This window comes from Bison bison, unplaced genomic scaffold (assembly GCF_000754665.1).
Source record: "Bison bison bison isolate TAMUID 2011002044 unplaced genomic scaffold, Bison_UMD1.0 scf7180017864506, whole genome shotgun sequence".
NCBI classification, from domain to species: Eukaryota; Metazoa; Chordata; class Mammalia; order Artiodactyla; family Bovidae; genus Bison; species Bison bison.
In genome coordinates, this window is record NW_011495063.1 from 1383356 (window position 1) to 1396550 (window position 13195).

Here is a 13195-nt window from a genome sequence, read left to right on the forward strand (position 1 = left end):
ATAGGGCACAAAGCAGTGGTTTTTCCAGTAGTCATGTATGGTTGCGAGAGTTGGACTATAAAGAAAGCTGAGCGCTGAAGAATTGATGCTTTTGAACTGTGGTGTAGGAGAAGACTCTTGAGAGTCACTTGGACTGCAAGGAGAGACAACCAGTCCATCCTAAAGTAAATCAGTCCTGAATATTCATTGGAAGAACTGATGCTGAAGCTGAAACTCCAATACTTTGGCCACCTGATGCAAAGAATTGACTCATTGGGAAAGACCCTGATGCTGGGAAAGATTGAAGGCAGGAGGAGAAGGGGATGCCAGAGGATGAGATGGTTGGATGGCATCATCGACTCGATGGACATGAGACTGAGCAAGCTCCAGGAGTTGGTGATGGCCAGGGAAGCCTGGCGTGCTGCAGTCCATGGGGTTGCAAAGAGTCAGGCATGACTGAGTGACTGAACTGAACTGAAGGACACTTAGCATGGTGCCTGGCACATAATAGGTGCTCATTAAACGTTGAAATGCATTAAACTGAGGGCTTTGACCACTTATTTTCTGCTTTCCACCTGGCTTGGACAGTGTGGGACAGAGTTGGTTGTTGAATAGCTGGAAAGTTACCCAAAGCCCATGTCCAGAGATCTGGGTACTGCCACCAATTGGAGAAGGAAATGGTAACCCACTCCAGTATTCTTGCCTGGAGAATTTCTTGGACAGAGGAGCCTGACAGGCTACAGTCCATAAAGTTGCAAAGAACACAACTGAGCAACTAACACACAGACACTGCCACCGATTCACTTGTTTGATTCTGAACAAGTCATTTTACCCCTGTCATTTTACCCTGTTTTATTAGACGAAAATAATAAAATAGGGTAAAATGATTTTTACCCTATTTTTCTCATCTCTAAAGTGGGGATGACAGAAATATTTCTCAGGGTTATTCTGAGTCCTAGAAAGGGATGTCAGCATAGCAGGGCTACGGTAGCACCAGAACGTGGCAGGGACTGATAGGGTGTTCGTGGGGCACTTAGCCCGGAGCTGCTTACCTTGTCTTTCAGGATGTAGAGTGCCATGGGGTTCTTCCGTTCCTGCTCTCCACTTCGGGGGAGGGTGTCTGCTGCACGGGGCAAAGAAGGGGGCGGCTGGCGCAGGTCCAGAACCCTTTCCACCAGCCAGCACCTATACTCCTTGCTTCCCAGCGGCCAGTCGGGGTCCCGCCACAACCTCTACCAAAGGATCCGTCATCCCCGGGGTCCTACCTTGGCTGCTCCTCTCCCTGCTCTGCAGTCTTCGTGCAGTTGGTGGAGGAAGGGGCCCTGCAGAGCTGGCTTCCTTGTCGCCCAGATCTGCCTTTTCCCAGCAGCCCACTGCTCTGAGTGACGATGGGATGGGTGAGTGGGCGGCTGGGAGCTCACCTTCTGGTTTCAGGCGGTCATCACTCTGATCCATATACTCCATGGAGTTTTGCTTCTCCAGCTTCCTCTTCTTCCTGCAAATCAACCCAGCACCTGGTGAACACAGCTGCTGAGTGTGAGCAGAAGTTCTGGGCGTGGGGACACAGTGGGGCAGTATCTGATGGCCATAAATGAGGCTGTGTAATAGGAAGACGGGCTGGGTGTGGTGGGATGGGGTATATCCCATCTAGGTTTGCAGCCTGAGTCTGGCCCTGGCAAGTCATTTAACTCATCTGAGTCCTGAGTCAGTATCTGTAAACTGCAGAGAATCACACTAAGATAATCACACTGAAGGGTAGTGTGCTAACCACAAACACAGTGCCTGGCTCACAGAAGGTGAAGTGCAAGTGAAACCATTATTAACAATGCTGGGATTGTTGGGGTTTTGAGCACAATGTAATGCATTGTGCATGTATGCACTGTAATTCCATATACAATGCATGCAATGGTAAAATGGATCTCCTGGGAAGAGCTTTGGCCTGGGAGGAAAGGCATTTAAAGAGACTAAGAAGAGGAGACTTCCTTGGTGGTCTGATGGTTAAGACTTTGCCTTCGAATGCAGAGGGTGTAGGTTTGATCCCTGGTCGGAGAGCTAAGATCCCACATGCCTTACAGCCAAAAAACCAAAACATAAAACAGAAGCAATATTGTAACAAGTTCAAAAAAGACTTTAAAAATGGTTCACATTAAAAAAAAAAGGTTTTTGTTTTGTTTTTTTTAAATAAATAAAGAGACCAAGAGGAGCTTAGTGGTGGTCCAGTGAATGGTTAAGAATCCGCCTTGCAATGCAGGGGACACGAATTCAAACCCTGGTCTGGGAAGATCCCACATGCCTTGGGGCAACTAAGCCCGTGTGCCACAACTACTGAGTCAATGTGCTGCAACTACCGAAGCCCCTGCACCCTAGAGCCCACGCTCTGCAACCAGAGAAGCCACCACAAAGAGAAGCCCACCCACTGAAACTGGAGAGTATCCCCCGACTCACTGCAACTAGGGAAAGCCCATGTGCAGCAATGAAGACCCAGCACAGCCAAAAATAAATAATTTTTAAAAAGAGAGAGAGAGACTAAGGAAAGAACGGAGCTCGGGGCTGGGGTGGGTGGAAGGATTCGGATACTCAGGGAGGGGGGACCTTGGAGAGTTACCCAGACTTTTTGGAGGGTTTCCAGCAGGCGCAGACAGTCACCAAGGTCACAAGGAGGAAGATGCCTCCTGTGGACAAGATGATGTAGAGGGAGCTTCTTCCTAGGGAGAGAGGGAGGCAGAGAGGTGGGAGAGACTTCAAGGTGAGCAGTGGGTGTGGGGAGAGAGCTCCCTGGGGCCGAAAGAAGACAAAAGGAGCCCCAGGCAGCAGGGCTGGCCAGTGGTGGACTTTCCCTGGAGCTCACTCCCACCGATGGCTGTCCTCCAGGGAGACCTGGCCCAGTCCGCCTCTCTCCCACTCCAGTGGCACTCTGTCTGGGATGTCCTCAGCCTCTCGTGGGCACCTGCCTCTCAGGGTTGTGAGTCCCAAGGGAGGGTGGCAGGAGACTCACGGTACACGGTGATCTTGACGGGCGGGCTGCGGCCCTGGCTGATGGGGTTTTCCACCACACAGCTGTACAGGTCGTCATCCTCCATGAGCACGCGCGTGATGGTGAGCACCTTTTGGTCTGGAGACAGGAGCATCCGAGAGTCGTTGAGGAGAGGCTTGCCGTCCTTCAGCCAGGTGTAGCTGGGTTTGGTGCCGTTCTCGTGCGAGCAGTTCAGGGTGAAGGCCTCGCTGAGCTCCAGCACCGTGGTTGATGCTACTAACACCTGCGGCCTTGAAATGGGCACTGAGCCCGGGGGTGGGGGAGCCTGTGAGCCAGGGGCCAAAAAGCATCTCCCCTCCCCTTAACTGCCCACCTTCCAGCTGATCTGTGGTCTTCAGAGGTCTCAGTATAGCTCTTTACCACCACCCACCCACCCACCTATACATCCATCCATCCATTTATTCATTTATTTACCCACTATTTATTGAGGACCTAATTGAGCACAGGGGGTACAATGCAGAACAAGACAGCCATGGTCCCTGCCCTTCTGGACCTTCCCTTCCTTTCTTCCCAAATACCTTTCCGAGATGTCTTAAGCTGATCAGCCTGGAAAATATTTTCAATGGGCTAGGTTCAGGTCTGTGCATTCTAAGTTGCTAAGTTGTGTCCGACTCCTTGCAACCCCATGGACTCTAGCCTGCCAGGCTCCTCTCTCCGTGGGATTCTCCAGGCAAGAGTACTGGAGTGGGTTGCCATTTCCTTCTCCAAGAGATCTTCCTGACCCAGGGATTGAACCCAGGTCTCCTGAGGCTCCTGCATTGCAGGTGGATCCTTTACTGCTGAGACACAGGGGAAGCCCCAAATAGGTTCCGATATTGACTCTCACTTACTAGTTGAGTAGAGTTGGTCAAATTATTCAACCTCATTGTGCCTCAGTTTTCTCATCTCTTGAAACAGGGCCAATGATGTTAACTATCCCTAGATTATTATAAGCATTAAATGAGTCAATATAGGCAAAAACTTACAATCATTTCTGGCTCATAGTAACCACCCTATACATGTTAGCTGTGGTCTATCTGCCAGTCTCTAAGGTCCAGTTGGCTCACTCTCTGCTCCCCAGTGGCTCTTGTGTGGGTTTTCCTGGGGTCTAGCTAGGGTACTGGGTGGACCCTGCCCCCCACCCCAGCTGCTGGTACCCCCGCTCCTTCCCTGCCCGAGACCTTACCATCTACAGTGAGGTTGATGGTCTTCTCCCCGGTGAAAGTGTCATCGGTGATGGAAATCTCGACCTCGTAGGTGCCCTCGTCGGCCAGTTGCAGGTCGCTGAGAAGCAGGGAGCCGTTTTCGAAGAGGCGGATGCGGTCTCGATAGTCAGGCCGCAGGGTGCCAATGACCTCTGTGCCGATGGACTGAACCACGGTCACTGGCTTGTCACGTTTCAGCTGCCACTTGACCACAGGCTTGTCACTGCTGGTGCTGCTATACTGCACGGAGAGCAGGGCGGCCTTCCCCACCGTGCCATGGATCAGGCGCACCGGGCTGGTGATGTTCACGCCTTCCAGGGGCTCTGTGAACAGAAGCCCACAGAGAGAGGGCAATGTCAGGCCCTGGCTTCTTACTCCATTCTCATTTCTGAGTCCTCTGGTCTCTCCATGCCTCACCACTCTGGGCTCTTCACTTCCTAACAGTTCTTCCTTTTTCCAAGCCAAAAGGCAATGAAACTAAAATGTTAGTTGTGCAGATCGAAGCAAATTTAATTTATTAAACATATCCAACCCATTTTGGGAACAAGTGCTTTGTTACGTAGTGAGCTCCTCGTCTTTAGAAGTAATCAAGGAAAGGCCAATTGAATGTTCATTCCCCTCCCCGTGCTTTCGTTTTCTCCTCTGAATAATGAGGTATCCCATGGACAGAGGAGCCTGGTGGGCTGCAGTCCATGGGGTCGCTAAGAGTTGGGCACAACTGAGTGACTTCACTTTCACTTTTCACTTTGACGCATTGGAGAAGGAAATGGCAACCCACTCCAGTATTCTTGCCTGGAGCCCAGGGACAGAGGAGCCTAGTGAGCTGCCGTCTATGGGGTCACACAGAACCGGACACGACTGAAGCGACTTAGCAGCAGCAGCAGTAGCAGGACCAGGTAATCTGCAACCTGACATTTCAATCCTGACATTCTATCATCATCTGTCAAGAATGTTATAATTAAAAAAACCTTAGGTGTAGAAGACACTATTGCAATGATGAAAGCCACCATATTCATGAATATTATATACTTGTCATTGAGGGGAGTCTCAACAGTGGGGGGAGTTAGAATGGACAAAACCAAGTATTTTCAAATTTTCTTATTAAAGGTATTTTTGTTCCCACAAAACCCTATATAAATTGAAAAGGAATGAAATTTAGTTCTAGCTCACTTGATTTAGTCAAAGAGGTGGTGAGGACCTGAGTCCTGTCCTTTCCAGGATCTCGGGGTGCTGCTAGTGAATCTTCTATGGCAATGTGCATCAGACTGAAATCTGACTGACCTCATGATCCTTAAGATTCCTCCAGCTCTTGGTTTCTGGGATTATATAGATGGGATTTCCTGCCTAAAAGGTGCTAGGTCCCAGGTTTGGTTTGACTTAGAAACACAAGCTTTCATACTTCCCTGAACAGGCAAACAGGGTTTGGTGTAGGTGACTTGAAGTGGCTCTGAAAAAAATCAGTGAGCTTCACTAAGGGCCAGGATGGGAACATCTACCCCCCTTCTCAGGACCCAATCTGAAGCAGTGGGGTCAGCACATGAGGGTGATGTATGCAGAGCCACCCTGTGGTTTAGCAACCCCAAGCTCCTTGGTTCTCATTTCTTCTTTCCAGGAGGCTGGTCTATGACAGTCCCAGCCCCAAGGAAAAGTGGAATGGATTCCCCTCCCTGCTTCTCTCTTCTTGGACTCTCCCTTGAGTTTCCCCTGTGTCTACTCTGTCTTATCACATATAAGGTCCTGGCAGTGCTTTTGGGATGTCTTGCTCCCTTCAAGTTTGCTCTTTCTACCAATTTGTTTATTTATTTTTGCTGCATCATGCAACATGTGGGATCTTAGTTCCCTGACCAGGGATCGAACCAGGGTCCGCTGCAGTGGAAGCACGGAGTCCCAACCCTGAACTGTCAGGGAAGTCCCTCTTTCTACCAGTGTAAATTTGGTCCTTCTCGGGACTTCCCTGGTGGTCCAGTGGCTAAGATCTCCCACTCCCAATGCAGGAGGCCTGGGTTCCAGCCCTGGTCGAGGAACTAGATCCTGCCTGCCAACTAAGATCTGGCACAGTGAAATAAATAAATATTTAAAAAACAAAAATTAAACTTGATTCTTCTGGATAAAACCATTGGAGAAGTTACTGCATGTGGATCACCCTGGGCCTCACCCTCCTCTTGGTGGGTGCCTTCCCCATGTCTGTGCACAAGTCGTGCCCCTGAGTCATAGGGGTGTATGTAGGCATGTTCAGAAGTGGAGGGAGCAGTCTTTCCCAGAAGCTGACAAAGAGCATTTTCTGCTGAGCAAACACTGTTTCCCAAAATCTAGCCAAGATTGGAGTTGATTTTAAGGACAGGGTCCCACAACTTTCAAGGGACACGGAGAACTAGGACAGGAGCCAAGGAAGGACATAGAAGCGAGGAAATGGCTAATGGTGCAAATAAAAGGAACTAAAACTCTTCAACCTTGAGGAATGATTAACTTAATCATCGTCCTCAAGTCTCGAAAGCATCGTTAGGTAGAAAAGTCTCCGTTCCCGCTGGAGGCTGAACAGAAGGAAATTGACCTCGCTGCAAGATGTCCCTGCCAACTGAAATGGTCACACTGGTCAGGGAGGTGGCCCTCGTCAACTAGGATTTAAACTACTGTGACATCAAACAATGTCAAGCTTTAGTGTATAAGAATGTACCTGCCAAAAGCCTTGGGGACCCTTAATAGCCACTTTCTTAAACCATCATCTGTTCATTTTTATGTGCCCTTTTTGGTGGGCAAAGGTTTTCTATTACCAGTATTTGCCTTAAATTTACCTTTTAAACATATCAGTGAGAGGGGTTGCCCTGGTGGTCCAGTGGCTAGGACTCCTCTCTCCCAATACAGGGGGCCTGGCTTTGATCCCTGGGTCAGGAAGATCGCCTGGAGGAAGGCATGGTAACCCACTCCAGTATCCTTGCCTGGAGAATCCCATGGACAAAGGAGCCTGGCGGGCTACAGTTGCAAAGAGTCAGACATGACTTAGCGACTAAGCACAGCACAGGGAACTAGGTCCCACGCCACAGCTAAGAGTTTGCATGCAACGAAGAGTTCGCATGTCACAGCTAAGAGTCTGCAGGTGGCAACTAAAGATTTCATGTGTAGCCAAATGTTGTTCAGTCACCAAGTTGTGTCCGACTCTTTGTGACCCCATGGACTGCTGCAAGCCAGTCCGTGTCCTTCCCTGCCCTTCACTATCTCCCAGAGTTTACTCAGACTCATGTCCATTGAGTCAGTGATGCTGTCTAACCATCTCAAAAGCATTCATGAGATACTGTGAAACATATTACACATAATCCACACACTCTGATACCCCGGACTGCAGGTATGTCCCTTTTTAACTGAAAGGCTTTTTGTTTTGTTTGGATCTGTCTCTATAGGAAGTCCCTCCTTCCCTTGGGCTAGCATAGATACCCTTATTTGGGCTTTCTCCAACTCTATTATTTCTTTTTTGAGGTGTGGTGACCAGAACTGCATACAATAACCCAAAGGCAGCACACAGCATGGTTTTCTTTTTCTTTTTGGCTGCACTCCACAGTACGTGGGGCCTTAGTTCCCCAGCCAGGAACTGAATCCACATCCCCTGCATTGGAAGGCAGAGTCTTAACCACTGGACTGCTGGGGAAAGTCCCATATGCCATAGTTTTCTAAAAGCAAAAAATATTACTTTCTGCTCTTCATTTTTATTTTTATTATTCTGAATGAATTAATAATAATGAATATTAAATGCTCTGAGAAAATAGCACCCCTCCTCTGGCCCTATTGTAGAGGAGCTTCACTGTTGGGGTGACTGTGTTAGAGTTTTCTCTTGTTACTACGTTGAGGCCTACAAGAGTGTGAACTCATTTTAAGTGTCAATCACTCAGGAATATAAGGCAAAATCAGGACACAGAAATTGTGAAGAAGGCCCTTGGGATCCAGGAAGAGAAGGGTAGCTTTCTTCCTACCCTGTAAAGAAAGCAAATGTTCAGTAACGTGTATCTAGCTAATAAGTATAAAGATAGCACACAGAGATACACTGTGCTTTGGATAGGAGTAATCATTAATGTTAAGCTGTCAATTCTCCAAAGCTGGCTTATAAATTTAATACAATACTGATCAAAAAGAGATTTATCCTTGGCACTACAATAGACAAGTGTTATCAACAGAACAGAATGAAGAGTCCAAAAACAGACTTAAACATGATAGCCTGACTTTTTATTTCTGGTGTGAGGGTTGTGGGATCTTAGTTCCCCAACCGGAGACTGAACCCATGATACCTGCAGTGGAAACCTGGAGTCCTGACCACTGAACCACAGGTGACATGCAGTCAGGTACAGAAAGGATTTTTTTGAATAGATAGTGCTGGGCCACGTTGGAATAAAAGTGAATTTTGGTCCTTACCTCACATCTCACACAAATACCAATTCTAGGTAGATTGTAGATCTAAATGTGAAAGGTAAAACAAGGTTTTAAAAAGACAACATAGGAGAATATCTTTGTGACTTGAGGACACAAAGGTGGTACCCGTAAAAGATGAAAATGATACAGTGGACAATAAAATCACGAGCTTCTGTTCCTCAGGAGACACCATTAAGAGAGTGAAAGGCAAGCCGTACAGTGGGAGATGGCCTTCCCAGGTGGCGATAGCTGTAAAGAATCTGCCCGCCAGTGCAGGAGACAAAAGAGATATGGGTTTGATCCCTGGGTCGGGAAGATCCCCTGGAGGAGGGTATAGCAACCCAGTTCAGTGTTCTTGCCTGGAGAATCCCATGGACAGAGGAGATTGGTGGGCTACAGTCCATAGGGTCGCACAGAGTTGACATGACTGAAGCGATTTGGCACACACACACACGCACAGTGGGAGATAGTTGTAATACATATCTCCTATAAGTGACTCGTATCTGACATATCTATTTTAAACTCCTACAAATTACCACTTTAAAAAAAAATCCAGGAAACTCAAAAGAAAATAGGCAAAAGATTTGGATCAGGTATTTCACATAAAAGGATTTTCAAATAGCTATTAAGTATATGAAAAAGACACAACTGCATTTATCACCATAGATTTGCAATTTAAAACCATAATTTAATGCCACCTCATACTAGGATAGCTAAAATGAAAAAAGAGAAGATTCAGTTATTGGTGAATATATGGAACGAACATCTGGGACTCTCAGTCAGGGCTGGTGGGAATGTAGCTTGATACAACCACTTCTAAAAACTCTGGCTATATCTACTAAGCCTAAGCGCATATATATAACTTGACAAATTCTACTCCTGGGTATATCTGTTCATCAAAAGACATCTACTAGAATGTTTTTAACAACTCTGTTCATAAAGGCCCAAACTGTTAACAACCAAAGTGTCTATCAAAATTGAATAGGTAAACAAATTTTGGTATATTTATATGATGGATACTATATAGCACTGAGATCAAACAAGTTACAATTTCAACAACAACATGCATGAATCTTACAAATTTGGTGTTCTGTGAAAGAAACCAGGCTTAAAAGAATGCATAGATACAATTCCACTTTTATGAAGTTCAAAGACACACAAAATTAATCTGTATTAGAAATTAGTACACCACTGTGACCCTGGGGGGAAGGCAATAATAACAATATAGTGTGGAGGTACTATATCGCTTCTCAGTACTGAAATATTCTTTTCCATGACCTTGGGGGATAATTAAATGGATTTATTCACTTTTTAAAGGTTCTATAAAACTGTATCCTTATGCAAAATTGCATGTTCCTGTATATAATTTTCAATTGCAATTTTAAAAAAATACAGCACCTACAATATGGAAGGTGATCTTAGAACTCAGAGGGTAGAACCTAGCCAAGGGACTTCTTCCTAATGGGAGTGTAGAGGACAGACTGGCTCTAGGATCCCAGAGAGTAACATCTTGCACATCAGATTATCTAGATGTATGGCATGTTGTGTTTATGATTGTAAATTAGTATCCTAGCCTCTAGAAAAGCTGTGTTTGAATGTTCCAGGAATAGGGCTGTGATGGATTTAGGGAAGCCTCTTTAGTTCACATCAGGTTCAGAGCACCAAGGACTAAGTGCAACTTGTCTGAGGCAAGTAAGGTGGCTGCTGCCACACGGGAGTATTGTTGCTGTTCAGTCGCTCAGTCTTGTCAGACTCTCTGCGACCCCATGGTCTGCAGCAGGCCAGGCTTCCCTGTCCATCACCAACTCTTGGAGCTTGCTCAAACTCATGTCCACTGAATTGATGATGCTGTCCAACCATCCCATCCTCTGTTGCCCCCCTTATCCTGCTCTCGATTTTTCCCAGCATCAGGGTCTTTTCCAATGAGTTGGCTCTTTGCATCAGGCAAAGTATTGGAGTTTCAACTTCAGCATCAGTCCTTCCTATGAATATTTAGGATTGATTTCCTTAATGGCAAGGGATTAAGGCAGATCTCTGGAAGCCAGAGTCATATGGTCTAGGCCACCCTTTTAGTGCCAGCCTTAAAGCTATATCTCCCAGCCTCCCTTGCAGTTAATTATGGCTGTGTCACTACTGATTTCTACCCAATAGTACTAGTAAAAGTGGTAGATTCCACTTATAGGCTGGTGTACTCCTTCCTTTTTTTTCCCCCCTTAATCCTCTACCTAAAAGAAATAGAGATAAATCTCAGGCTGACCATTGGAAACACATGTGAAAGTTGATAGCGCTCCATGAGCTTGGTCTATGGAAAACCTCATGGAGCAGTCTTTGTTCATATCAGGCCTTGCTTGAAATGGTACTGACTACTCCAGGGTTAATGCCAGGAGAACTTAAATGTTGGAATTTATTTGTCACAGAAGCTGACATTTTCCTAATAGATTGAGGATGGCGGAAATTCCTCATAGAATCTCAGCCTTTATTGCTTTTGAATCCACAGCAGTCCAATGGCCTGACCCCACACTTACCTCTTACCTATCTTAGTTTGTAACTAATATTAGCATAGTTTATATTTAGAATTTTTTGTTATACTTTTTTTTTTTTGACCATGCAGCATGTGGGATTTTAGTTTGTGGACCTGGGATTGAACCTGTGCCCCCTGCCGCAGAAGCACGGAGTCTTAACCATTGAACCACCAGGGAAGCCCCTTGTTAAATAATACTCAGTTCCATTGTCTCTCACAGAAGTTCCTTTTGTTTCTACCTAATCACAGTGACTGACAAGATCCTTCCATAATTTTTTCTTTACCATATATGACCTGAAAGAGCTTAGGGACACCCCTGATTTCTACATGTCATTGTACATTTCCTAGTCCTGGTTCGCTGCCTCCATACCGCTAGCTCTCATTTCCTCCATTCATTGTAATTTCCACTGACACTGCTGTCACTAAGGCTAATGGTAACTTCTTTATGGCCACATCAGATGGGCTCTTTTAGGTCCTTATTACACCAGGTTCCTTGATACCTTTGATGTCGACTCTCTGAGAATAGCCCAGCTCCCTTCACTTTCTGGACACCACAGTCTTCAAGATCTCCCTCTGTCTCTCTGATTGTTATGCACCTCCTCAATGGGCTTTTGTTCTCTGTTTTCCTCTGCAAATCTTGGGATTCCTCAGATTCACACAGACTTAGAGAATGAACTTATGCTTGCTGGGGGGAAGGGATAGTTAGGGAGTTTGATTGACACGTACACACTGCTATATTCAAAATGGGTAACCAACAAGGATCTACTGCATAGCACAGGAAATTCTGCTCAATGATATGTGGTAGCCTGGACGGAAGGGGAGTTTGCGGGAGAATGGATACATGTATATGTATGGCTGAATCCCTTCACTGAAAGCTATCACAACATTTTTAACTGGGTATACTCCAACACAAAAAGGTAAAAAATTTTAAAAAGTTTTCATTGGTTTTAAAAAAAGTCTTGGGGTTCCTCAGTGTTCCATTTTCAGCTCATTTATTTCTTTATTCTCACTGTTTTAAGTCTCACCTCTTAGCTGACAGCTTCCAAATACCTCTTCCTAACCCTCCAGTTTTAGGTTCAACATTTCCCCACAAATGTCTTACAGCCATTTCAACCTCAACATGAGTAACACTAATCATTATATCTCCCAATCTTGCCCCATTTTTTAACTTAATGTTTCACACAGAAACCCTACCTCCTTCCCTAGATTCTTTAACTTCCTATCAATTACTAGGTCCTGATTTTCCCTCCAAAATATTATCTCAATATCCTTCCCTCCCTCCTTCTTTATTCTAATTCCAGCCTGGTTCATTTCTCTCTTGAACTATTGCGGTAGCCTCGTTATGGGTTGACTTGTGCCCCCTATAATTTATGTCTTGAAGTCCTAATCCCAAGTATTTCAGTGTGTCTGTGCTCAGTCACTTCAAATGTGTCTGACTCTTTGCGACCCTGTGGGCTGTAGCCTGCCAGGCTCCTCTGTCCATGGGATTCTTCAGGCAAGAATACTGGAGTGGGTTGCCATTTTCTGCTCCAGGGGATCTTCCCGACTCAGGGATCAAACCAACATCTCTTATGTCTTCTGCATTGGCAAGTGAATTCTTTACCACTGAGCCACTTGGGAAGCCCTATCTCAGAATGTGACCTTATTTGGCACTGGGGTCATTGTCAAGGTAACAAGCTAATACTGGAGGGAGTGGGCCCCTAATCTAAGATGAAAGCGAAAGTTGTGTCTGACTCTTTGCAACCCCATGGACTGTAGTTCATCAGGCTCCTCTGTCAATGGAATTTTCCAGGCAAGAATACTGGAGTGGAAAGCCATTTCCTTCTCTAAGAGATCTTCCCGACCCAGGGATTGAACCCAGGTCTCCTGCACTGCAGGCAGATTCTTTACTGTCTGAGCCACCAGGGAAGCCCAATCCAAGATGACTGGCGTTCTTATAAAAAGAAGAAATACGTATATACACACAAGCACAGGGAGAATGCCATGTAAAGATTAAAGTTAACCTGTCACAGCCAAGGAACTACCCAAAGACAGCAGAGGGGCCTAGAGTAGAACCCTGCCTAGCACCTTCGGAGGGCGTAC

The 13195-nt window shown here is 46.1% G+C and overlaps 1 protein-coding gene across 1 annotated transcript in view; it reads right to left on the reverse strand.

Annotated features, from left to right (window-relative positions):
- Window positions 1-13195, reverse strand: part of HEPACAM (hepatic and glial cell adhesion molecule) — an 18135-nt gene that overhangs the window by 2459 nt on the left and 2481 nt on the right. Inside the window, exons 3-7 of the mRNA XM_010829453.1 lie at window positions 4179-4520; window positions 2975-3256; window positions 2591-2684; window positions 1401-1474; window positions 1032-1102 (exon numbers count right to left, since the gene is read on the reverse strand). Of these exons, the coding sequence (XP_010827755.1) occupies window positions 1032-1102; window positions 1401-1474; window positions 2591-2684; window positions 2975-3256; window positions 4179-4520 (863 nt within the window). The remainder of the gene's footprint in view (window positions 1-1031; window positions 1103-1400; window positions 1475-2590; window positions 2685-2974; window positions 3257-4178; window positions 4521-13195) is intronic.